A 23,391-nucleotide genomic window follows, 5' to 3' on the forward strand; every position below is an offset into this window, starting at 1 on the left:
GCCAGTGATTGGTTGAGGAATGGTCCAGAGACTCTATTCTGACTATTCTATTGAGGGACTTCTCCACTTCCTATCAGCCCAGGGCTGATGGGACTAAAATAAAGGAAGTCTGCTGGGGTTTGCTGGGACAGACCTGAATGTACAAATTGCAGGGAGACACACCGCCCTTTCTTCTTGCCTTTGGGTGTGGTCATATGAGGATCATATTTGGATTGGCCTCCAAGACCATGAAAAGAAAGGCAAGAGCATCACAGAGAAAGAAGAAACTCATCCCAAGCTATTCGTTTAGTAAACCCTGGGATAACCTATCTCTGCCCTTAGTGTGTGAGAAAATAAAGCCCCATTGTTCAAGATGGGTAGCCATCACTTGCTGACTAGTTCTGCCCCAAAAAGCCCAGAGGCTGTGCAAGGGGACCCAGGAGGTGGACCTGCGGCCACCACTGAGGCAAAGTAACCCATCTACAGATACGTGAATTTTGCCAGATAAAGTCAGCATTTCCTCAGTCTCACCAACCAGATGAACTTGTCCTCTCACAAAAGAGGTAGAGAGAAATGTGGAAGCTCCAGTCCTAGCTCACGCCCAAGGAGACAGAAATGACATTGGAACTTCCTTCCTTTATGGGCCAAAGAGTGGAAACTGGGGACAGTGCCAGACAGGAGAGATGCAACGATGTGTGTCACGTTTATAGACCTTTGATCTGTGGACCCAGTAGACACTGCATGTCTAGACACTGGGTTTATGAATGGAAACTTGCAGTCATGTCTGCTAGCATTCTTCCTCCCTACAAACCAGAGGAAATGAATTTTGCTCCACTAGATGCAGGTATAATAAATGTCACATTGCTATTTTTGTAACTCCAGTTAAATCTTCTCTGTGTCTCCGTACACCTGGCAGGTGGGGAATTCAATCGTGTCATTATTGGGGCTTCCTTCCCTTTCCTATGAGTTTATATAACAACTCTGGGCTTACATGTTGTTGCAAAGCCAGGCAGGAACTAGGTCCCTGGAGGTCACCGTTATTACAGCTGCTCCCGACCTGTTGACCTTTGGGGCCATCTGTGGCAAGAAGACCCTCATGGGGTCACTTCACTGACCACAGTCTCAGCCGTGAGGGCCCTCAGTGCAGCAGGTCTCCACGACACACAGACACTCCAAAAAGCCTTCCTTTAATCTCAGCTTCCTCTGAAAGCTACCCTCACTTTCTCACCTCTAAACACAAATGCCAACTCCTCCCCATCGTGCCAAACCTTGGTGATGACCCGCCTAAATCCTGCTCAGTGGGCCTCAGATACCAGCTCTTCACCTTCCCTCTTCAAGGTGATAATGCAGGGGTACCTGAGATCTTCAGGAGCTCAAAGGTGGCCTCTCTTTTTGGGGTGGGCTGAGGGTGGGAACTACACTCTCCTGTTCAAGCTCTATTTTTCTTGCTCACCACTGTATCCCCAGTGCCTAGCATATAGTAGGTGCTATTAAGACCAGCACATTGTAGGTGCTATTACTGTCTGTTGAACTGAACTCTTGAGGTTGAAGCTATTAGCAGAAACCTACCAAGCAACAGAATGGAAAACCAATCAACCACAACAAAAATTTAAGCAATCATGGCTCTGAGTTCTGAACACAGAGGGCACCAGCCCAAGTTTGGGCAATTTTAATATGAGAGCCATTTGGCCTCCAATCAAACTGGCATTGGCTCCAGAAGCCTCCCTCAGCCTCATAAAGGGATCCAGCTTCTCTTTCTTTAAGTGCACAGCATCACCTTTACCCCCATCATCTCCTCCTAATCACACAACAACTTCCTGATGAGGTGGATCATATGGCCTCTGCTCTACAGATGAAGAACTGAGATTTTAGAGCATTTTAAGGAACTTTTCAAAGCCCCAGCAGAAAGTGGTGGAACTGGGAGATGCACCAGAGGCATCTACTCAGGAGCCAAGTCTCTCAAGCTCACAAATTCCGTGGTCCATGGACATCTGAACCCAGACAGGTTTTAAAGGGGCAGTATCCACACCACCACCACCACCACCAGCCAAGGGTTACTACTAGGTTTGATAGTTAAGTAGTATTATTTTATGCAGTTGAGTAGTATTATATAGTATTGTTGTAGAAAAGCAAAATAACATCCCATCAGTCTGTAGCTACCACCATTTTCCAGAGGGAGGAAGCCACTTGTGGAATCTTTTGCATGGCAAGCATTGACATGGACTCAACTATATACTTTCGGAACTGGTTACAGTGAAAAGCAAATGTGCTCTGCAAAATCAAGGGACAAGAACTCCAGAGATCTAGAGCCATCCAGGAAGGAGATAAATAGAAAAATGCAGGGGTGGAGATAAGTGAGAGAGGTCATTGAGCTGGCCAAGACCAAGCACAGTCCCAGATCTCAAATGAAGTCTACAAAACTCATCATTGCTTGGTGCAAATGGTTTATGCTTGCGGAAATCAAAGCAAGGACCAAGTTTCTGGCCGGCAGCATGAGGGATAGAGGCAGCAGACACGGACTCAACTTCCCAGGACGCTGGGTGGCTCTGAGATATTGAGGCCCCCATCCCAGTCCCAGTACAAATCTTAGGTAGGGGTTCAGACATCCACAGCCCATGGAGTTTGTAAGCTTGAGAGTCTTGGCTCCTGTGCAGATGTCTCTGGTGCATGTCCCAGCTCCACCACTTCCTACTAGGGTTTTGAACAAACTACTTAAAATTCTCTAAAACCTCAATTTGTCATCTCTAGAGCAGAAGTCATATTATCCACCTCATCGGGAAGTTACTGTGAGATTAAGAGGGGATTGTGAGAGTGAAGGTATTCAGCACAGTGCCTCGAACATGTCAAGCTCTCCATAAAGATAAGCGGCCATCCCCCTGACCTCTAGATCTCAGAGGACAAAGGGTTCCCTATGGACACCATGGGCCCCAAATCAGGCTGAACGGCAAGATCCTTCGGGGATACCTAAGCCCTACCCAAGACCTACTGAGTCAGAATCATTGGAGGTAGGACCCAAGAATCTATATTTATAAAGCCCAACCAGTGATCAATAGAATTGCAAAGTTTTTTTATTTTTCATTTTTTTACATTTCATTTTTAATATATCCACAGGCATGTAAAACCATCACCAGAATAAATTTTAGAATAGCTCATCACCTCAAAAAAATCCCATACCCTTTATCTATCATTCCCTACCCCTATCCCCACACCCAGGCCTAGGAAACCACTAATCTACTTTCTATCTCTATAGATTTTCCTACTCTGGACTTTCTATTAGTGAAATCATATAACATGTGACATTTTTGTGTCTGCCTTCTTTAACTCAGCGTGTTTTCATGGCATATTCATGTTACAGCAGGTATCAGAACTTCACTACTTTTTGTGGCCAAATAGTATTCCACTGTGTGGCTATACCACCACATTTTATCTGTTCAACTGTTGATGGGCATTTGGGTTATTTCCACCTTTTGCCTATTATGAATGATGCTACTATAAACATTCATGTGTAAGTTTTTGTGTGGACCTGTCTTCATTTCTGAATAGATATATTTCCAAGGAAGATATGCAAAGGCCAAAAAGTACATTAAAAATGGCTCAGAACCATTTGCCATTGGAGAAATGCAAAGCAAAACCACAATGAGATACCATTTCACCCACTAGGATGGCTACAATCAAAAAGACAGACAACAGCAAGCACTGGTGAACATGTGGAGCAGCTGGAACCCCTCACCCGCTGCTGAGGGGAATGTCAGAGGCTGCACCACTTTGGAAAACAGCCTGGCAGTTTTCAAACAATAAAATATAAAATTACTATATGACCCAGAAATTCCACTCATAACTATAGACTCATTTAATCTGTGAAAAATGAAGTATTGGTACTTGGCAAGAACAAAGAGAGGGAAAGAGACACAGAAATGGGAGTTGGAAATAGACTTCATGACAGGAGTGCATTGCTATTTGCCTTTTGTAGTGAGAACTTCTTGCTTTGGTGACTGATTCTGGGGATGAAGACACAATTATTCATAAAATGTGAATTTTTGACTTCATCAGCTACTCAAAGAAACCCTTCAGTGACTTCATCAGCTACTCAAAGAAACCACCCTCTGTTCTAAATCAGGAGGAAGATGTGCTGTGTTGGACCTGGTGAGCCGTGGTAGGTCTGACCTCTATGCTTTATGAAAGGTGGAGGGGATTTTCAAGAGTAATGTTGACTGTATTGGATTTTTTGTTTTGCCCACTGACTTTTAGAACCTCCTGCATAAGGCCTGACTTTCCTGCACTTTTTATTGCTTCTAAGTACATTTCCAATTCAACATATTCTAGAGAGTATTTGCAAAGAAATAAATCTCTCTCCAGAAAAAAGAGAAAAAGGCCAAAAATATAAACAAAGTTACACCGTAGAGTTAACACAAATTACATTTGTATATATGAAGCACAATGAATTTTCATGCGTAATGGAAAAAAATGTCCTTCATCCTGTACAGGCACAGGAAGAGGTATATCAAGGCACTTGCCCAGCAAGTCCTGGGGATCTTATCTCATTTGTGTTAAGGTAGAGTCACTTCTGATGGATCCCATGGCTCAATCATTTTTTTTATCCTCCTCTCTTGGCAAGTTCTAGGCACTTGAACACAGTGGTTCTGTACATGTTTATCAAATGAACAGGAGACAAGTGGCAACTGGGAATTCTTAAGTATAGTCAGAAACTGTGGGTATCTCCAAGACACTGTGGCCAGATTCCTCAGTCTCACCATCATTTCTCCATCTCAGCTCAAACCCTATGTATGGCCCTCGTTACAGACTTGATGTTTATATGGACACAGGTGTGTGCTGGGAGCATGAGCCATGTGCATGATTTTAGCAAATCCATTTAGAAGGCTCCATGCTTTGGCATTTCACTGTGTCACTGCTCCTGCCCCCGGGAAGACGCTTCATCCCTCCACGTGACTGGCAAACCCCATCATGTGTGCACACATTGGTGGTCCCTTGTGTTCGTCTAACAGCAGTTCAAATTAAGGTGATCAGCCTTTGTGCCAATCATTTGATTCTGAAAATCATTCCTCTTGTGACTGATTTTTTAAATGCTTTACTGAATCATAACATATAATTCAAGCAATGTGCACACACAAGAGGCTGGCTCAATAAATTTCTTACAAACTGAACAGACTCATACAACCAACACCCAGCTTGAGAAACATTACAGAACCTCCTATACCCCCTTCAGTCACTATTCACCCCTCACTGCCAACTGCTCAACTTGTCTCACCTGAGTTTGCGCTTCATGTCAGGTAGTGGTTCTCAACTGGGATAACTGTGTCCCCCAGGGACCATTTGGCAACATCTGGAGACATTTTTAGTTGACACATATGGGGAAACGCATGTTACTGGCAGCTAGTGGGTAGAGGTCAGGAAAGCTGCTGAACATCCTCGGTGCACAGGGCGGCCCCCCAACAGAAACATCCAACCTCAAATGTCAACCGTGTCTCGGTTGAAAAACCCTAACGTAAACAGAATCATACGCTATTTACTCTTTTATGCTGTGATCAATTTTAACCCTTTGATTCTGATCATTTAATAGGAAGCAGAAATGTCATTTGGAGGCAGGTAAAATCCCAAACAAAGGAAGTCCAGACCTGCCCACAAATCCAATGCCTTTAGAGCTGGGATTTTTGTCTTACTTTTGAGTGTTTTTTTTTTTTTCCTTAAAATGGCATCCACTGGGCTCAAGGCCCTTAAATGTCAGGGGAATTTTGCACACACCCACAGAGGTACACATGTCATTTACATGCAGACATCCACCCACAGACACACACACCCAGAGGCACAGACATCACCAAAGGCAGAGAACAAGCTTCACCCTCCTGCTTTGCAGTCCCCTGAAAAGCAGAAATGCACCCTTCATTCCAGGGAGACATCTACTTGTTTAATTCGGACTCCAACGGTCAAGTGGATGCTAAGCCCAGCTCTCAGTCTTTTACCTCTAGGAAAGAGAGATGGATTTTTTTTTCTTTACTCAAGAATAGAGATTTTAAAAACAAACATTTCTGCATCCCGAAGCAGGCTGTACTTCCTGAGCTGCACATATTGATCAGCATTTTTATTGTCAATTTTCTTTTAGTTGAACTGGAAAAAATATATAATCTAATTATGTCTTTAGTGGCAGTTAGGAATCAGTCACACTAAATCCAACTGGGTGTGTTTGCATGATTGAGGTGTTTAATTTGGGGGACAATGAAGCAGAAGCACTGGCTGTGTTTTAATGTAATTAGCACAGAATACCCCTGAAGGGTTGAAATATCACAACATGAAGCTTATTCTGTAGCAAAAAGAAATTCTACCTCTGGAACTAAGTCGAGGTGGTTTGTGGCTGCATGCACCATTTAAACCAGAAGGTTTTATCAACTCTCTTCAAGAGTCCCTGGAACTGGAATAGGAAAGACTGAAATACTCCAAGTCCTGACTAAGCTTCTTCAAAGGGATATAACCTGGCCTCATAGATATCATGCACTGTGGTTCTCTAAGCTGCTGACTCCCAGATTCTTCTATTTCATAAACCAGTGAAACATCTTTTTAATTTTAGGAACCAACATAAAGTCACCTTTGGCAGGGGGCAGGGGGCAGGAAGAAAGGGCATTTTTAAACTACCAATTTCACCAGAAAATAAAAACACCATAATCAGTCAAGCTGGATTCGGTTTTGCTGCAGTCACAAACCACCCCTAAGGCTCACTGTCTTGGAACCACAGGAACTGTTTTTCTCACTTGTGCTACATGGGCACAGCATGTCAAGGAGCAGGGAGTGGAAGGGGCTGTTTCCACACTGAACTTACTCTAGGGCTCGGGTTGATGGAGATTCTATCGCCTGTCAGGGCAATAAAGGGGAACACAACACTCAGGAAGGCCAGGCACTAGAAATTGAATGCTCTGGCCTAGAAGTGACCCACTGTACTTCTGGCCCCGCCCATTGGCCAGTACTAGTCACATCACCTGCCCACCCCCACTGAAACGGAGGAAAGAGGTCTAACCCTTGCATTGCCAAGAAGAAAATTGAATATGAGCTTTAGAAATTTCTACCTGACATCATTCATAAAAGAAAAAAAATCTGAAAATACAAAATAAAATTTAATAGGCATAATTTCAAAACAAAGAACAATACCAAAAAAGGGATAAAGAATACTCTTTCCCCAATGTGCACATTCCCAAAACATTTTCCCAGGTATTTTTTTTTCATTTCATTCCTGACCCATGAACATTTTATACAGAACTATCATGGTACAAGGAACCCCATTTGGGGACCACTGCTCTGAGCCAGGCGTGGAAAAGCCCCAAGAAGAGATCGAAGTCCTTAGGAAAGAGCTGGCAGGGCCAGGATGCTCACGTGTCTCGCTGCCAATGAGCAGACATTCGCAGGGAGCATCTATGCGTCCCAGCCCCAGACAGTGGGCTTGGCAGCTTTGCTCATTGCTTTGATCTTGATCGTCACTGTAAAGCCGTCTGGTCTCAATATCTAAAATCTCCACACTAGCTACGTTCTCCTGTCTTCTGCCTCTCCATCCCTTCTCCCTTCTGTGCCTGCTCTTCATGACCTCATGACCCTTTTTGCTTTGCCTTACCCATCAGCTAGGACCCTACAGTCATCTCCAGCCCCTCCCACTTCAAATTCGTTTCTTCATTTTAATTCGGGCAACATTAAACTTAGTCCTTTTCTTTAAATCCCATTTTATCTGATCAGAATTATCTGCCCATCTTTCTAGTCATCCTCTGTCTGTACACCGACTTAGTTTGGGATGATGTCCACTTAATATTAAAGAGGTTTATTTCTTAAGGTGGTAAGATTTGAGGTGATTTTTCTTTCTTTTTTGTACTTTTCCTAACTCCTTAAATTTCTTTTTGAACACATAATGCATGAAAAATAATCATGGTGTCGTTTTTTTTTAATTTACCTTGTATTTCACTTACTCACATACTCATCTTCTCTCCCTACTTGACCACAAACTTCCTGAGTTACCGGTTCATTTTGCTGTTCCAGCCCCAGAGATTCTGATTCTAAAGGATGGGCCATCGGAGTCTGCATGTCCAAAAGCATCTCAGATGATTCTCTGGTCCTTAAAGCCAACATTCTGGAAGCCCTGATTCAAATCAAAGGACCCTCAAGGAAGGTGGCTCTGTAGTTTCTTTTCCTACCCAGCGCAAGCAGCAGCTGGAGTATTACCCAGTCAGTGCCAACCATGGCACTGATCAAGTGTGGGAGGAATTCAGAAATGGTTTGACCAAGGTTGAGGACGAGAAGGAGGTTCCTCACTTGGATGTTAGGTCCCCCCTAATACATGGTGGTAACAGATGATGACGCCTGTTCCTCCAGCTTCAATATTGCATGGCTTTTTGTCCAGTAGATGAAATGACTCCTTCCCCAAACCCAATCCCAGTTACTTACATACATTCACACAAGATCTGACAGAACCCACTTCACAGGTGGTGTTAAATGGAAGCGCAAGCTTGAGTTCAAGCAGTTGAGGAGAGCTTTCAGCAACTCTGCCCATCTGAAACCTCACTCCTTCTCAGGGCAAGGCCTCTGTTTAAGCAGCACTGTCTTCCATTAGAGTTAATGACACTGACTCACATCAAATGCAAATGGAGGACCTTGAGAGAGATGAACCTGACACCATGGAGCTCACAGTGCAGGGGGAAGAAACAGACTTGAGCAGAAGTGAGGATAATGCACGATGGAGGAGAAGAGCCAGAAATGAAGTTTAAGCAAAGCAGCACCAAGGACTGGTTTCCAAACGAGGTCCCTAAGCCAGGCCAGGCCAGCTACATGAGACTCACCTGGGAGCTTCTTCTGTAAGCAGGTTCCCGTTGAGCCTCTAAGCATCAAAATTTCTGGAAGCAAGCTCCAGGAATTGGTATATTTAGTAAACACCCTCCTGCAAGTGATTCTGATGCTCCCATGGCTTGAGAAATATGGAAACACCAAAAAAGGCACTACAATAAGTCCATAAATGCAGCTACCATGTTAACATCCTCCGTGCATGGTCCCCAAAACTTAGAGTAACCCTGCCAGCGCAGCATGTGTGGGAATGACTGTGGACTTTGTCACTTTCAGAGCCAGGCACCTCAGGAACTTGAATCCTACCCTGCTGGCCACCCTGCCTCCCACAGGGGCCAGGCGAGGGTCCTCCTATGAGTTTTCTACAAGTTTTAGCACAATGTGTCCTATTTTCCAAGATCACTGGGGTCCAGAGATGTTAAACAAACTGCCCCAGTTCTTGCAGCTTGTAACAGTCTCTGACAGAGCAACCCTGTAGAAAGAAACTGAAGTGGTTCCCTGTGTAAGACCCTAACAGCCAGGGGGTCAGGAGAACTGGGCCCCGCTCCCGTTTCTGCACTTGCCTTAGTTTTCTGCAAGCATAAACTAGCAACAAGATTCTCTGAGGAGAAATGGAGAAAGGGTTAATTCCAGGCATTTTTTTGTAGACAGTTTCAGGGTCAGCGATGATTTCACAGGATAGAAAACATCACAGTCACAGAACACTTTGCATTCAAATACAATATTTTCATTTCAAAGGGCCCTCACTTGCCATCTAATCTTATCCTCCTAACTGTCCTGGGAGAGAAGCAGGACTTATATTCCTAACCCCACCCCCCAGATAAGGAGACTGACACTTGCCAGATGCCACCAGGGAGTGAAAGCCACTTTCATTGTCAGCCCCTGCTGCAACCTAGCCACTCCCAGATCTGGTGGACTTCCACCCGAGGAGACAGAAGGGCTGAGCCACTTAACTCTGCTGGTAGGGACCAAGACCCAACCCTACAGGGCCCTGGTGACTTGGCCACACCCCATCTGGGATTTCCAGGTGAGATGCCAACTGCTGCCTACTCCACATGTCTCAGCTGACAGCAATCCCTCAGATAACATCTCCCTGAGCCTCCAAGATTGTGTCAGGGCTGCCCATAACTGCCTAGCCTTCCCCTCCTGCAGAATTTATCAGCCTGTTTGTCACAGCTTATTCAAATACATGCTTCCCTATGCTCACCATATTAGCTGCAACACCTACAAAGGTTAATAATAATAAATGGTAAAACCTAGTATCTGTTGAGGGTGGATGATGCACTTTAAATGTGACATCTTATTTAATCCTCAATGTAAATGCAATAGTAGGAGCTATTAATAGCCAATTGTCAGGTGAGAAAACTGAGCCACAGAGAAGTTACATAACAACTTGCCCAAGGAAACCCAGACTCAATTTGAGCCCAGGTAGTCAGATTTCAGAACTATGTTCACAACCACTAGAGGAGGTGCCTTCCCAGAATCTACTAGGTAATTAATGACTCTTAGCTAAATAAATGAACAAGCAGATGGATGGATGGATAGAAAGGTGGGTAGATGAGTGGATAGGAGGGTAGATGGATGAACAGAGAGAGGGAGGGACTTGAGAGGCATTGGTTGCCATTTACTCAAGGCCCTCTGAAAAATCAAAGGCATTCTCTCCAACTACAGGTGGGCAGGTGAGGGACCTTGCCCAGGAAATACCCGTCATTTTAGATAGTGCCCAGCCTTGGTCACTTCACCCCTTTCATTGACTAGGAAAGTAAAAACCTGGCATTAATAGTGTGTACAAATTACAGCTATAACTGAAGGTTGTGGAGCCAATGACAGCTGGGCAATCAATAATCAATAACCTGGCTATGTCACAATGCTGCCATTCCAGGCAAGTTCCACCAAGGAATTCGGTAATCGCTCCGTCAGGTGATGCAGCCTCATCAAGTCCTCTCCAATCATGAGAAGGAGGGGTTCATCAAATACTTGCAGTTCGCCCCGGTAGGCTCGGCCCCTTTCTTCCTCTGGGCCTGACCCTCAGCCCTCGGCTCTGAGCCCCCTCCAGTCCTCCAGGCCAGCCCTTATTCCAGCCTTTGGATCAACCCCAGTGACTGCCTGCCCATCACGTGTCTTCACCTTTCTTCGCAGATCCTCTTTTCAAGGCTTTCCTTCAATCTGACCTTCACCGAAGGCTGGAAGAGTTGTTAACAAAATCCAACTCAACCTGGGTAGAAGAGTGGGGTAGGAAACAGGCCTCAGTTATGGGATCAAGTCCAAGCAAACTTGAAGAGGAAAAGAAGCTGAACAGCTGTCAAGAGAGTCAGTGTGGATTTTACATAACTGAAGCTGGAGATTAAGGGGCCACGGCAGACACAGCTAAATATGATCTAGACTCTTTTTTATCTTTTCATTATAAACAACCATCCTCCCACACTAATAACCATGCTTCAAATATTATGAAGGCCTTTGCTAAGGGCTAGTCAGAAAGACAGGGTGCTTTATGCAATACAGCAAGAAGGCTTGTGGGCAGGTACATTCCTGACACCATCTTCTAGAGGACTCCTGGGATTCTGGTTACACAAGCTCTATGTGTTCTCACTTCTGCTATTGTGGGGCTACCAAAGTGAAGTGGTTAATAGTGTAGGCCCAGAGACCAACGAGGTGGTTCAAATCCAGCCCCACGTCTGAGTGACTGCATAACACCGGGCAAATTATATAGTTTTCCTGAGCCCCAGTTTCCTCATCTGTAAAATGGGTATGTTTCTTCCATTAACCAAATTCTACCTAGGCATATGTAAACACCAGGGACACAGTGAGAATCAAGAGCAAGCACCTCTGCCCTCATGGTGATCACAGTACAGAAGGGGGCAGATATTCATCAAAGAATCAGGCCCAAAGAAATAGGTAGCTATAGTTGAGTCACTGCGGCCAGGCTTCCCTGAGGCAGTGGAGATGCAGCTGGCAGATGAGATGTCTACCAAGTGAAGCGGGAAGAAAAAGAGTTTGCCTGGCAGAGAGAGGATGAAGCAAAGGCCCTGTGGCAGAAAAGAGTGCAGCACAGTATAGGAGCTTGAAAGAGACTAGAGAGAGCAAGTGAACATGCAGATAATCCTACCACCAGCCTCACAAAGGTATTACAAGGAAACTGAGACCCTGTCTATAACAAGTTCAGTAAATAAACCACACCTTCATCTAACACAGGACAAGTTTCCTTGGTGGTATTTCCCACAAAGAGCTGCTATGGACTCAGAAGCCAAGTTCAATGCCCTTCTTGACAGCTCCCCAGTCGCGGAACACAGTGCACCCTTGGGCTTGTGAAACCCAGGGCAGGGCCCAGGATGATTTAAGTAATGATCAAATATCAAGAACCACAACAGAAACCTGCAAAAAGAGAAGCAGCAGCTTTCTTTCAAAGCTATAGTTGGTCTCTACTGAGATTCTTTCAGATGGAAATTAAGCAGCTCTTCGCCAGCGCCAGAGAAGAGCCCTTTCACCCGCCAAACAGACAGAACCGATGAATCAGGCACACTGGTGGGTCAATCCGCGCGTGTGAACAAGTTTATGGTGGAAATGAAGGGCTTTATCTGTTTGGCAAAACACAGGGTGATTAATCTCCAGGAGGGAGGAGAGTCTAAAGCAGCAACATGGAGGCTGTTGGCTGGGCTTTCTGGAAGGGGGAGGCGGTGAGGAAGCAGGCTTCCGTTTCGTCTGCACCCCTCCTTGCAGAGGAAGCTGGAGAAAGCTTTGCAGCCATCTGTGTGCTGTTTGCATCTTGTCTGGCTGGGTGGCTGTGCCCCAAACGAGGGTGGATGCGGCAGCTCTTGTGTTTGGAGAGAGAAGGGAGGGAAACCAATGGAGGTGGCAAGAGGAGTCGGGTGCCAGGGAGGACTGGCCAGGCCTGAGGGCTGCAGCATCCTCAGCCTTGGGGCCCCTACAGCAGCCCAGAAGGGTCTTCCTAATCCATCCCTGTCCTGGTGCCTACAGACAGTCCCTTCTGTGCAGATTCACCAGCACATACTGGTAAGTCCTACATAGGGTTGCCAGCAAGGAAAAGGACAGGACACTGGTTAAACTTGAATATCAGATAAACAACAACTGATTTTTTATGTCCTAAATATTGTTGCATTGGGATATACTTACACTAAAAAATTTGTTAATTTTAAATTAAATTTAACTGGAACTCCTGTGTTTATGCAATACTAGTCCTGCATTAACACAACCTAGGATTCGGAAATTCACAGAAAAACTCATGCACACAAAAACAAAACACAGACACATATACACACACATATGCATACAAACCCATATGCTTTGCGCTATCCAAAGTGAAGGAAAAAGCAAGGGTCAAAATGAGGACCCCTACCCTGCCACACTTCCCTGTCCTCTGTCTCTAGGCTCAAAACAAGCAGAGCCCCTGTCACCTTGGGGCCATGTGTCGTCCAGGTCCACGCTGGGATTGGAGGTGCCCTGATACAGCACAGCACTGGCCAATACCTGCTCAGGCCCGGCTTCTGGGCTCTGTCCTGGAAGACACAGCAGCGCCTGGTGGGCCTTGGCAAACACAGCAAAGGGCAGGGGGCTCTAAGGCTAGCAGTTCTTCGTGGAGACCGTCTAGGGAGCCCCATTTCCTTTCACCTGCTCCCACTGCCGCTACCCCAATCTCCATCCCTGCCGTTCCCTCACTCAATAAGCATTTACTGAGCAGCTTCGAAGGGCCTGGTACTGGCCTCAACCCTCAAGACATAGCCTCTGGTAAAGCCACAGTCTAGCAGGCCGAAAACTCAGCAATGACCTGCTCAGCACTTGCTCATGCCCGCAAGCCAAGTATGTGGAAGTGGAAGTTATGTCACTGAATCCTCCCAACAGCCCGAGGAGGCAGCCATGATTACTATATTATTCCCACTTTACCTTTGAGGAAACTAAGGCCAGAGAGCTGGGACAGCATGCTCAAGAGCACACAAGTCGGAAGTGGCAAGGCCCAAAGGAGGTAAATGCTTGGAAGTCACAGTTAACATCACCAAGGAAGTTTGGGAAAGTGAACTTTCCCTCCAGGTGAGGCCACCTGCCAGGGTTGGAAGCTGGAGTCCCCACTGGGAGTGGCACCAAGGTATGGACTGATCTAGGGAAAAGTGATGTGGGCAGTGCCCTTCTGACTGGTGCCTATTAGGTTCAACCCCCACAGATAGATTGGTACCAGCTGGAGCCTTGAGGAGCTAGGGTGGGAAGGATGCAAATTCAGCACAGATCAAACTTGGTCCTGGATACCCTGCTCCTAAGAACATCACACAGAAACACAGGCGTGGAGCATCAGGTGATATGTGCTGGAATAGTCATCACAACGCCGTTTGCAAAAGGGACAAAACAGAAACCATCCAGAGACCTATCCATCTAGGACTGGCTAAATAAAGCAGTGCATCCACACAGCAGAATAACTGCCCTAAGGGGAAGATGGAGCCCAGGTCCACATGAGATGATGTCAAGAATACACCACCGAGTAAAAAAGGCAGCTTTTCCAAAAAACAAATATAACATTATCCCATCTTTATTTTTAAAAGATTAAAATTAAACTGTGCAAATACACGTGCTTGCAAACACATAGTGAAAGGTGTAACAGAATATATCTCAACCCTTCCCAGTGTTACTCCGGAGAAGCAAGATTGAAGAAAGCCAGATAGAGGAGGAGTTTGGAGTTTTGTTTTTTATATAGTGGTATTGTTTAAATTGTTTACGGTGAGTAAATAATAATTTGTAGTTCTAATAAGTAGAATAAAAGCCCAGAAATTATACTCAGACCACATACACTCTTTCACCCAGTCTGATTCCTAGAGGCCAGGGCTTACAACTCCATGAGGACAACACAGAATATCGAATCAAAAAAAAAATATGAAGAGAGCAGTACATCTTCCCTCTCTGGCAAGTACACATTTCAATTTAAGCCAATAGATTTCCAAATCACAATGTCTCCCTTATCTAGACACAATCGACACAAAACCCCAGAGCAAAGATTCAAGCCATGTCCAAGCTTCTCCAGGGCAGAGGTCTGAGAGGCAAAACAGGCCTGCACAGTCAGGGGCAGAGGGACTGGACGGGAGGGGGCAAAGAGCCAAGGAAACCAGTGGGGCTGCCCCTGCGGTTCCCCAAAGACCATCAGAGCCCAGAGCAGCACAGAGCCCCTTCGAGCCTGTTTCTATGACCTGGAACACAGCAAAGCCAGAGAGAAGGAAAACAAGCAAAGTTCATAAAGCCCGGCCACACCTGGAGCATGCCAAAGGTGTCTGCTTTTCTCTCTGTTTTTGGAAATCCCAGCTTTCTCCTACATGCCTTCAAGGTCCTTGCTCTGTGCGTCAGCTCTCCCCTGTTCCCGTTTGCCTCTACTAGCCCTTTGGAGCCTCCTCCCCAGCAGCTTTTACAAAGTACCCTCCTATCCTCCCCACCTGCCTGGGAACTGCGCTCCCTCACTGGTAGTTCCAGGCGGTCAGACACAACTGGACTCTTTAGAGAAGCAAAGGCAGGAGCCCTGTGCACTGTGAGCAACCTGACACCTTCCTGCAGGGGATGTGAAGAAGGCAAAGGCCAGCTCCTCCGTGGAACAGCCCCCAACACACGGCGCTCAGCAGCTCTCAGGGATCTGTACTGATGGTCCTGTCACCTCTACGTGCAGTTGCCTGCAAGGAGGGCCGTGCAGAAAGCTGTGTGTGGCTTGGAGAACAAAAAAAATGAAATTAAGTGAACCATCTGCTTATTAGTGAGAGCTTTTGAGGCAGACACTTAAATAGCATGCCCAGACATTATTAAACTTTGGGGGGGAATGTTAATTTCAATAACCCAAGTTCTTGTGCTTGCAAAAACCATCGTGCTTCTCTCTCTCTTACTGGTGAGTTGGAGGTTCTGTGCCCCAGAGTCAAAGCACTGAGAAGCCTGACCTCACCAGATTTTGGCTGTTGTGCAAACTGGGATCCCAACACTAGCTAGGGACCCATCTTAGGGAGATGCTTAGGAAGGGACCAACCAGTCACCATTCCCTCTCTCTTTTCTCTCCCATATCCAAAAATTGGATGCGGCCAGCCTAGTGCCTGGCCACAGAGCTGAGGACAGCCCACTCAAAACCCCAGTCCTGCCCCTGTCACCAAGGACCCACAAGGACTCCTCTGGAGTCCCGCCAGTAAAGCACTTGCTGCAACCCCATCCCAGAGCTGCGTGCATTCCCAAGGCAGCCTTGGGACGTGGTGGGGGTGGTGGGGGTGGGTGGTATAAAGGCCCTTAACCTGAGACTCTCAGGGCAAATATTTTGAGCTTTGCAGGCCATACAGTCTCTGTCTCAACTACTCAACTCTCCCATTGTAGCTGGAAAGCAGCCACAGACAATATATGTATATGAATGGGTGTGGCCGTGTGCCAATAAAACTTTATTTACAAACACAGGCATAGGGCTGGCTTTGTCCCGTGAACCCGAGCCTGTCTGCTCCACTGGAGCAGCATCTCTAGGAGAACAGGGACTAACCCATCTTGTGGACTAGCTCCTCATCCTGCACCTGGCACCCAGGAGCTGCTCAAATACTTGGAGAAAGTATGAGAAAGGCCCTCAGTGCAGAGAGGTGAGGGTCTCCCAGTGGCACCATCTTGTGCCAAGGAACCCAGCCGGGGCAGGGCTCTCCACTAAGGCTGGGTCTGTTTCCAAGATAATGTGGAAAAGTGACAGCCAAGTGATGCAGGGCAGACAGAAGCTCTTGAGTCACGAACACAAACTACAGTTTTACAAGAGAATCAGGACCGTGAACATCCTGTGTTTCACCGTACATGCCTTGTGGGATGCTGGAGTGCCCAGACTTAGGGTGAATCTTTGTACCTCCCACCCAACTGGCTCCCATTGAATTTCAAGCAACAGCCAACAAGCCGAAAAAGCCCAAAATGGTCTATTGAACCCAGTGGGCTCACTTCAGCACAGCTGACCCTCCTCCTTCTCCCCCCCTCACACATCCTCTGCCTGCCGCTCCTCTGACCCCGGTCTTGGATTCTTCCTCTTTCACTATTAAGATTTCTCTCCTGCCATGCCACTCTCTCCCCAGTCAATTTCAGGTGGTCCATGGCCTGAACATATATGAACGACGCTCAAGTCTGAATTTCCAGCCCCAAACCTGTCTGTCCTGTGAGACATTGTCACCTGGGTTTGAGAGCAACCTCAGGCAGAGTCCAAAATCAAATTCATGGTCTTGCCTGCCATTCTCGAGGTCAGCTTGACCCTGCTTATTTCTCATTCTCAATACCCAGTGGATCCTTAAGTCCTTTGGAAGGTGTCTCATAAGCTTTTCTCAACGAGGTCCACAACTCAACTGCCACTGCCATCATCCCTGGCAGGGACCCTGAGCCTGGCTCCTACACTGCTCTTCTTCCTTCTTCTTGAACTCCAAGTCATGCTCAGAGGAAACAAAGAGACAGTGATCATCGCACAGAAATTAAAAGAATTAGGGGAACATTGCCTAAAGTCTAGGTCTTTCCAGCTGAGAAGCCCAAATCAAGCTCCAGTTTTCCAGCACTGGGTTTAAATAGTTCCACAGTGATTAAAGCCAAGGGTAACACAGCTCATACTCCAAAACTACTAGAGGCACGTAGGCACCCACCCCCTCCCCCACAGGGGTCTAAACCTCCCAGTATGTGGCCTGTTCCCCTCTCTTGCAGCTGAGAGAAGTGCCCTCCGTGCCTTCTTCCCCCTCGGAGGACCGTCCGCAAACCTGCATCCCACTTTCGGCCCTTAGATGATGAGGGAACTTCCTACCATTTCCCACTTACACACTGCATTCCTCAGAAGCTTGTCTCACAAATTACAGGAGACACGAGGCAGACACGCTGCACTCCGGTGGGTGGCCATGTCTTCATGTCAGCTTGAGAGATCGTTGCCAGGGAAATATCTATATCTCAGCAGAGGGAGTTTCAGCCCTGCGGAGTACAGCTGCGCTCAAACGGGAATCCAGAAACCCAGATGTTGGTCCAACCGCCCTGTCTCGGCAAGCCAGCCTTTCAGTTCTCCAGCATGGGAGTGAACCTACCTGCTCTGCCTGCCCACACCCCTGCCTCCTGGAATCCTGGACCCGGAGAACCAAGAGGGAAATTGGAGGAAACGAGTGAGTTCCGTGCAGAAAGCTAAGATGCTACCTGAATCCAATCTGAGGTTTAGGTGGATGATAACCCACCTTGCACTCTGCCAACATAAAAGAAGATGGAAGATGGAGTCTGATTCACCCAAATAATTAACACCAGAACTGACCATTTGTTTTGTTGTTTTTTTGTGTATAAATACTATGCCAAGCCTTTTCCATTTATTACCTTGTGATTTTTATTGAATGCCCACAAAACCTCCCACTGAGATTGTGTCTCATTATCTCCATTCTATAGATGAGGAAACTGAGGCCCTTGGACGTTGTATAAATTTCCCAAAGCCACATAGCTCCTAAATGGTATGGCAGGGACTCGAACTCAACACCCACACACACTCGGCCATTTTGGCAGGTGTAGACCAGTGGCTCTCAGCTGAGGTAATTCCACCTGCTCCTCCCTCCGTCTCAGACAACTGGCAATGTCTACGTATCTAGGGACATTTCTGGTTGTCACCTGGGGATGGGGAGGCAGTGCTGCGGGCATCCAGTGGGTGGAGGCCAGGGATGCCGCTACTCATCCTGCAGCACACCCGGCAGCCCCACCACGGAGAGTGACCCGGCCCCAAATTCAACAGAGCCAAAGCCGAGACGTACAGATACAGACAGCCACCAGCGAGAAAGGACAGACCTGTAGTCTGGACTCCCCTCAACAGGGAGCCCCATGCTGATGATCACCTCCGCACTCTAGTCTCAACCCCAGGACCTGGTGAGTGGAGAGCCCATTGGGCGATTTCAGGGATCTGGATGAGTTATTACCCTTATATGCTCAGTTCTGCTCAGCACAACCCAGAAATCTACGCTGAGCTGCCTGGTGTTGGGGAAAAGCTGAACAGCTGAATTGAACACCCAGTTACATAGGAGAGACCCTTCTCTCTGCCCAGGAAGAGCTGTGGGCCACACGCACCCTGGGGTAGCTCTAAAAGGAGTCAGTAAAGGCTCTGGGATGACCAGTTCTTCCATACTTTATTAGCAGCGCTGGTCCTGGAGGGGCAAAAGGAATCTGTGAGGCTCCCGTTCCCAGGTGGGGCACTAGCCCTCACTGAGCACACACCCTCCTTGCATGGCACCTCCAGCAGGCTCCTGGGCTCCAGCTTACCTCCCAAAAGCATCCCCCAGCACCACCAGAAGAAGCAACCCCTCCTCAAAGACAAGAGCCAAGCCCAGAAGCCACTCTGGAAAGCCAGTCACATGTAAATCTCTGCCACCCAGAGTGCTGGACCCAGTGATGGGAAAGGGTATTTTGTCCTTTAATAGTGTCTGGACAGATGATGCCTACGCAGCTTCTGCAGAGAAAAGTCCAAAATGATCTGCACCTAAAAATAATCTGCTATTGAAGAACAAGGATGCTTTTGACATTTCAGCCAGGCTAATGGTCTACACAGACAAAATCGCATGAAAAAGTGTTCTGTTCTTGATCCATTCGGACACGTCTGTGAGTGAAGAAATGCACTCGCCTCAGAGAAACAGCTGCTGCTCCTGGCATCAACCTGAAACCGCTTCCTGGATTCTTTAAAGAGAATATCCCTACAGAAACTACAGAGGAGGAGCAATCTATCTTACAGGCATTCTGGGCAACCTCTAAATTTGAAAAGTGAGATGCCATCATTATGAGAGGCCACTGCCCCCAGAAGATCCAGGTGCCCCAAAGGAGAGAACCAGATCCAGATTCAGGAAACAAGGACAGTTTCTGTCCAGTAATGGCATAATCCTTCAAATTGAGGGATTCCCCTTTTCCCTTTGTGAGCCAAAAAGTTCAACGGGATTTCTGCCTTTTAAAAATTTCATCATCTGCCTATAATTCCATGAACCTCCAGAAAGTATTTAACATGCAGATTCTGGCCCAAGACCCTTGTCTCTTGTGATGGACCCCCAGCACCCAAACATTGCAGCAAGCAAGATTCATGGAGAGGATTTCAGTGCTCAATCACACTTACTGAGCACATACTATGTGCCAGTGCTAAGTGCTTTCTATGGATAACATTTACTTAGTCCCAGGGCTAATAACCCCATGAAACAGGGACTGTTGACATATCCATTTCACCAACGAGGATGCTAAGGCTCAGAGAGGTTAGGTAACTTGCTCCGGGTTACCCAGCTAAGGAAGGCCAGAGCCAGCATTTGAACCCAAGTAGTCTGGCTCCAAACCAACACTCCTAAGCAACCCACTGCACTTGGTCACTTCATTCCAGTCTGGCATCCTGGTCTTTGGCCAAGTTCCATGTAAATGAGGGAGGTATAGGGGAAGGGAGGGGCTCCTAACGGAAAAAGTTCCAAAGCATTGTACTGCCTCCATAACTGTGTTCCACACCCAGAACCTCTCCTCTCACCACACTGCGACACATCCCTCTCACTCTCTCCATGATGTGCCCCAGTAAACCTTCCAGAAGTAGTATTGTTCTCCTGGCATCTCAGAGAGAAATTCACCTGGTGCTGGTGTCCAGGTGTCCACAGTCTGAGTACAATGACAGCCACGGGGAGGTGAGGACCCTGAATCAGTGCCTGGGAGCAGCCCCATGCCAGGTCAGCTGGGCTTTGATGCAGCCTAGCGAACAGGATGCAGGCTGCTGCTGCCTACGTCATTTGGGGGGAGAAAAGGGAACTCTCTCTTCTGGGGCTCACTAGCCGCTAATGAAATTTTTAAGACAAGCTCAGCCAAGCAAATGGTCGAGAAGAAAAACGTTTGGAAGAAACAAAAAGGTCAACCTCGTAATCCATTAAAAACACTCAAGGTGGCAGCCCTGGCCACGGGGACAGCTGCTCGGTCAGCCCTTAACTGTCCTCCAGACACATGTACTCCCCAAATGTAAGGTCAGCCAGGTCACACCTGAAAGGTTCAGTAAAGAAAGCAGAAAGTGGGGGTCAAGTTATCCACCGAGCTCCATCCCACACATCCCTAGGGACTCACATACCCGTGCACATATGCAGCAAATCACCCTCACGCATAGCCCCGGCCCGCAGGGACCAGAGCAGGGTGGCACTGGAGGGGATGCACAAAACTTTGCTTCACTGTCCTTCTCTGAAGGCATGGGGAGAGGAGAGTGACTTCAGGGATGGAAGCCACCTGCCTTCTCTCTCAACTCTCACCGCCCAACCAGAATGGCCAGCAATGGCAGGAAGATGCGGGGCAGGTGAGGGGCCTGGTGAGCCCATGTGCTGAGAGGCAGGGACTGGCAGAGCCTGTGTCTGGGTACTTCCCACCCAAGCCCCTTACCAGGTGAGGCACACAGCCGGCAAAGTCCCAGACAGGCGCCCAGAAGAGCACTGCTCACAGCCACCCCCACCTCCTTCCCCTCCTGGGGGGCCCCCAGGACACAAAGTGCCCCTCTCACTCCTTTTTGGCCAACCGCAGAGCCCACGGGTCTCCCAGCCAGCGACGGCGTCGGGGGGTGGGTGGATCGGCAAGTCGACGCTCCATAAACGAAAGGGGGTTGCCACCGACAACGAGCGCCTAGTTTCTCGGGAGGTCCCCACAAGCTGTCACACGGCGCCCGCCCTCAGGAGTTGCTGCCCAGTTATCAGCTTGGCCCCGACAGCCGCGGGGGGCCTCCCTGCGCAGCCCCCAGCCCGTCCCTCCTGCGCCCCCGCTCACTTACGCCTCTGCCCTCGCCACCCGTCTGGGTGCCGGTCTCCTCCCTGCCCAGACGTGGCGCGTCTTCTCCTTCCTCGTCCGCTGCGCTTCCTCCCTCCAGCCCCAGCTTCAACCTCTTCTCCTCCGGAGGGGCATCCTCCTCCTCCCGCCTCTGCCGGCCATCCCTGCCTCTGAGCTTGCCCGCGTCCTCGGGGCTGCAGGAAGGGCTGGCCATGGCTCCAGGGGGCTCTGCCTGCACTTGGGGAAGAGGACGGACCCAGCAGCCTCCCGAATCCGGCGGCCTGCCGGTGGGAGATCAGGCTTCTGAGCGCGGGCTCGGTGGGCTCGCGCGGCTCAGCTCGCGCTGGGCTCCTCCGCGGACCACTCCTGTCTCTCTGCCGCCCCCTGCTGGCTACTCGTGCTTACAGCGGGCTCGCGTGGAAGAGGCCTGCGCCGGTCTCACCTGCCCCGGGCCAGGCCCGCTTCGCCAAAGCCCTGCCCCCAGGTCTCACCCCATGCTCTCCCTGCCCAAGGAAAGGAGGAGAGAAGGGACAGACAGACGTCCACTACTCCAACGCCCTTCGAGGATGGACTTCCTGGTCTTTTTGGTACTATTCTGCTTCTTGAATGACTTGGGGGTGGCTGGAAAACTGACGTTGCTCAGAACACATGGAGCATTTGTCCTGGAGGATGACATGCTTAAGGCAAAGGCACCATCGTTCAAAGCCATACTTAGCCATCAAGGATATTTATTAGCATCACTATGGGTCAGGCATGGCAATGCAGGAGGGAGTTACAATGGTGACAGTGGCAGGCATCATCTCTGCCAAGATAAAGCCAAGCGCCTGGTCAGGAAGGTGTTGAGTGCTTGACAGTGTCAACTAGGCGAAGGGCTGCAAAGGAGGAGTGCTGGGGCCTGGGAGCCTGGAACAGAAGAGCCTCAGCAGGTCCGGGGCTGAGAGAGGGGCAGAGAAAGTGAGCACGGAATGGAGATGAGTAGTTCTTAGCCACATGAAAGGTGTTCAGGGAAAGGGAGGGATATAGCATATGCAAAAAGCCAGAGCTGGGAGTGAGAAGCCTATGGGGCTGCAGCAGGGTGGGCCAGGGCAGAGCTGTGTGGTGAGAGGAAAGGCTGCTGGGAACCCGGCATGCAGGGCCAGGCCAGATGCAGGACTACTGCAGGGGCTCAGTGCACATGGACAAAGGGAGGAGACTGAGAAATATTTCAGAGTGATAGGTTAATAACTCTGAGTGTGCCTCCAGGAGACCCTTATCATCCATGTAGGGCTTCCTGGCCTGCGTGGTAAGTTGAACCAAGAGTTCTACACATTTAAGTGTTATGCCCAGCGGCCAGGGCAGTCTGAGTGAGCTCCAGGCTCCTCTGTTCCTTACACTTCCCTACTCAAGCACTGAATCCACATAGCAATTGTTTATTTAATTTTTCCCCCATGAAGCTCCTGCAGGCAGTCGCTACCTCTGCCTTCTTCATGATTTCAATCTTAAAAGCTATCATGGTGGGAGGCACATAGTAGGTGCTCAAGAAACATTTGTTGCATGAATAAGCAGATCTGCTCCCACCCAGGGTTCTCTGCATCCTACATTTTCCTCTTCTTGCCTCAGTCCCTTCCTCTCTCCTTCATCCCTTCCCAGCACAATATGCCTAGTAACAACAGGGGGGCTTTGAGACTCTCTTCTATTACTTTCTACATATTAGATAATGTAATTATCTAATTAGATAATATACATTACTATCTACATCTAAACTTCACAACGACCCTGTTATTATCCCTGCTGTACAGAGGGGGAGACTGAGAAATAAAGAGGATAAGCAATGTACCCAAGGCACACTATAGGGAGAACTGCTGCTGCTGAATA

The 23,391-nt window shown here is 48.1% G+C and overlaps 1 protein-coding gene across 22 annotated transcripts in view; it reads right to left on the bottom strand.

Annotated features, from left to right (window-relative positions):
* RBFOX1 (RNA binding fox-1 homolog 1) overlaps window positions 1-21,875 on the bottom strand; it is a 1,882,478-nt gene extending 1,860,603 nt beyond the window's left edge. For 9 of the 22 annotated variants that reach the window (XR_008992290.1, XR_008992289.1, XM_057487613.1 and 6 more), the window contains exon 1: window positions 21,542-21,866. Coding sequence is in view for 20 of the 22 variants with exons in the window: in XM_057487613.1 (XP_057343596.1) it covers window positions 21,542-21,751 (210 nt within the window). In the remaining 2 variants the exon portion in view is untranslated. Of the gene's footprint in view, window positions 1-21,541 lie in introns of all 22 variants that reach the window. The other 13 variants (XM_057487605.1, XM_057487597.1, XM_057487598.1 and 10 more) reach the window with 6 other exon arrangements.
* Window positions 21,876-23,391: the final 1,516 nt, after the last annotated feature.

This window comes from Manis pentadactyla, chromosome 10 (genome assembly GCF_030020395.1).
Source record: "Manis pentadactyla isolate mManPen7 chromosome 10, mManPen7.hap1, whole genome shotgun sequence".
Classification (NCBI taxonomy): Eukaryota; Metazoa; Chordata; class Mammalia; order Pholidota; family Manidae; genus Manis; species Manis pentadactyla.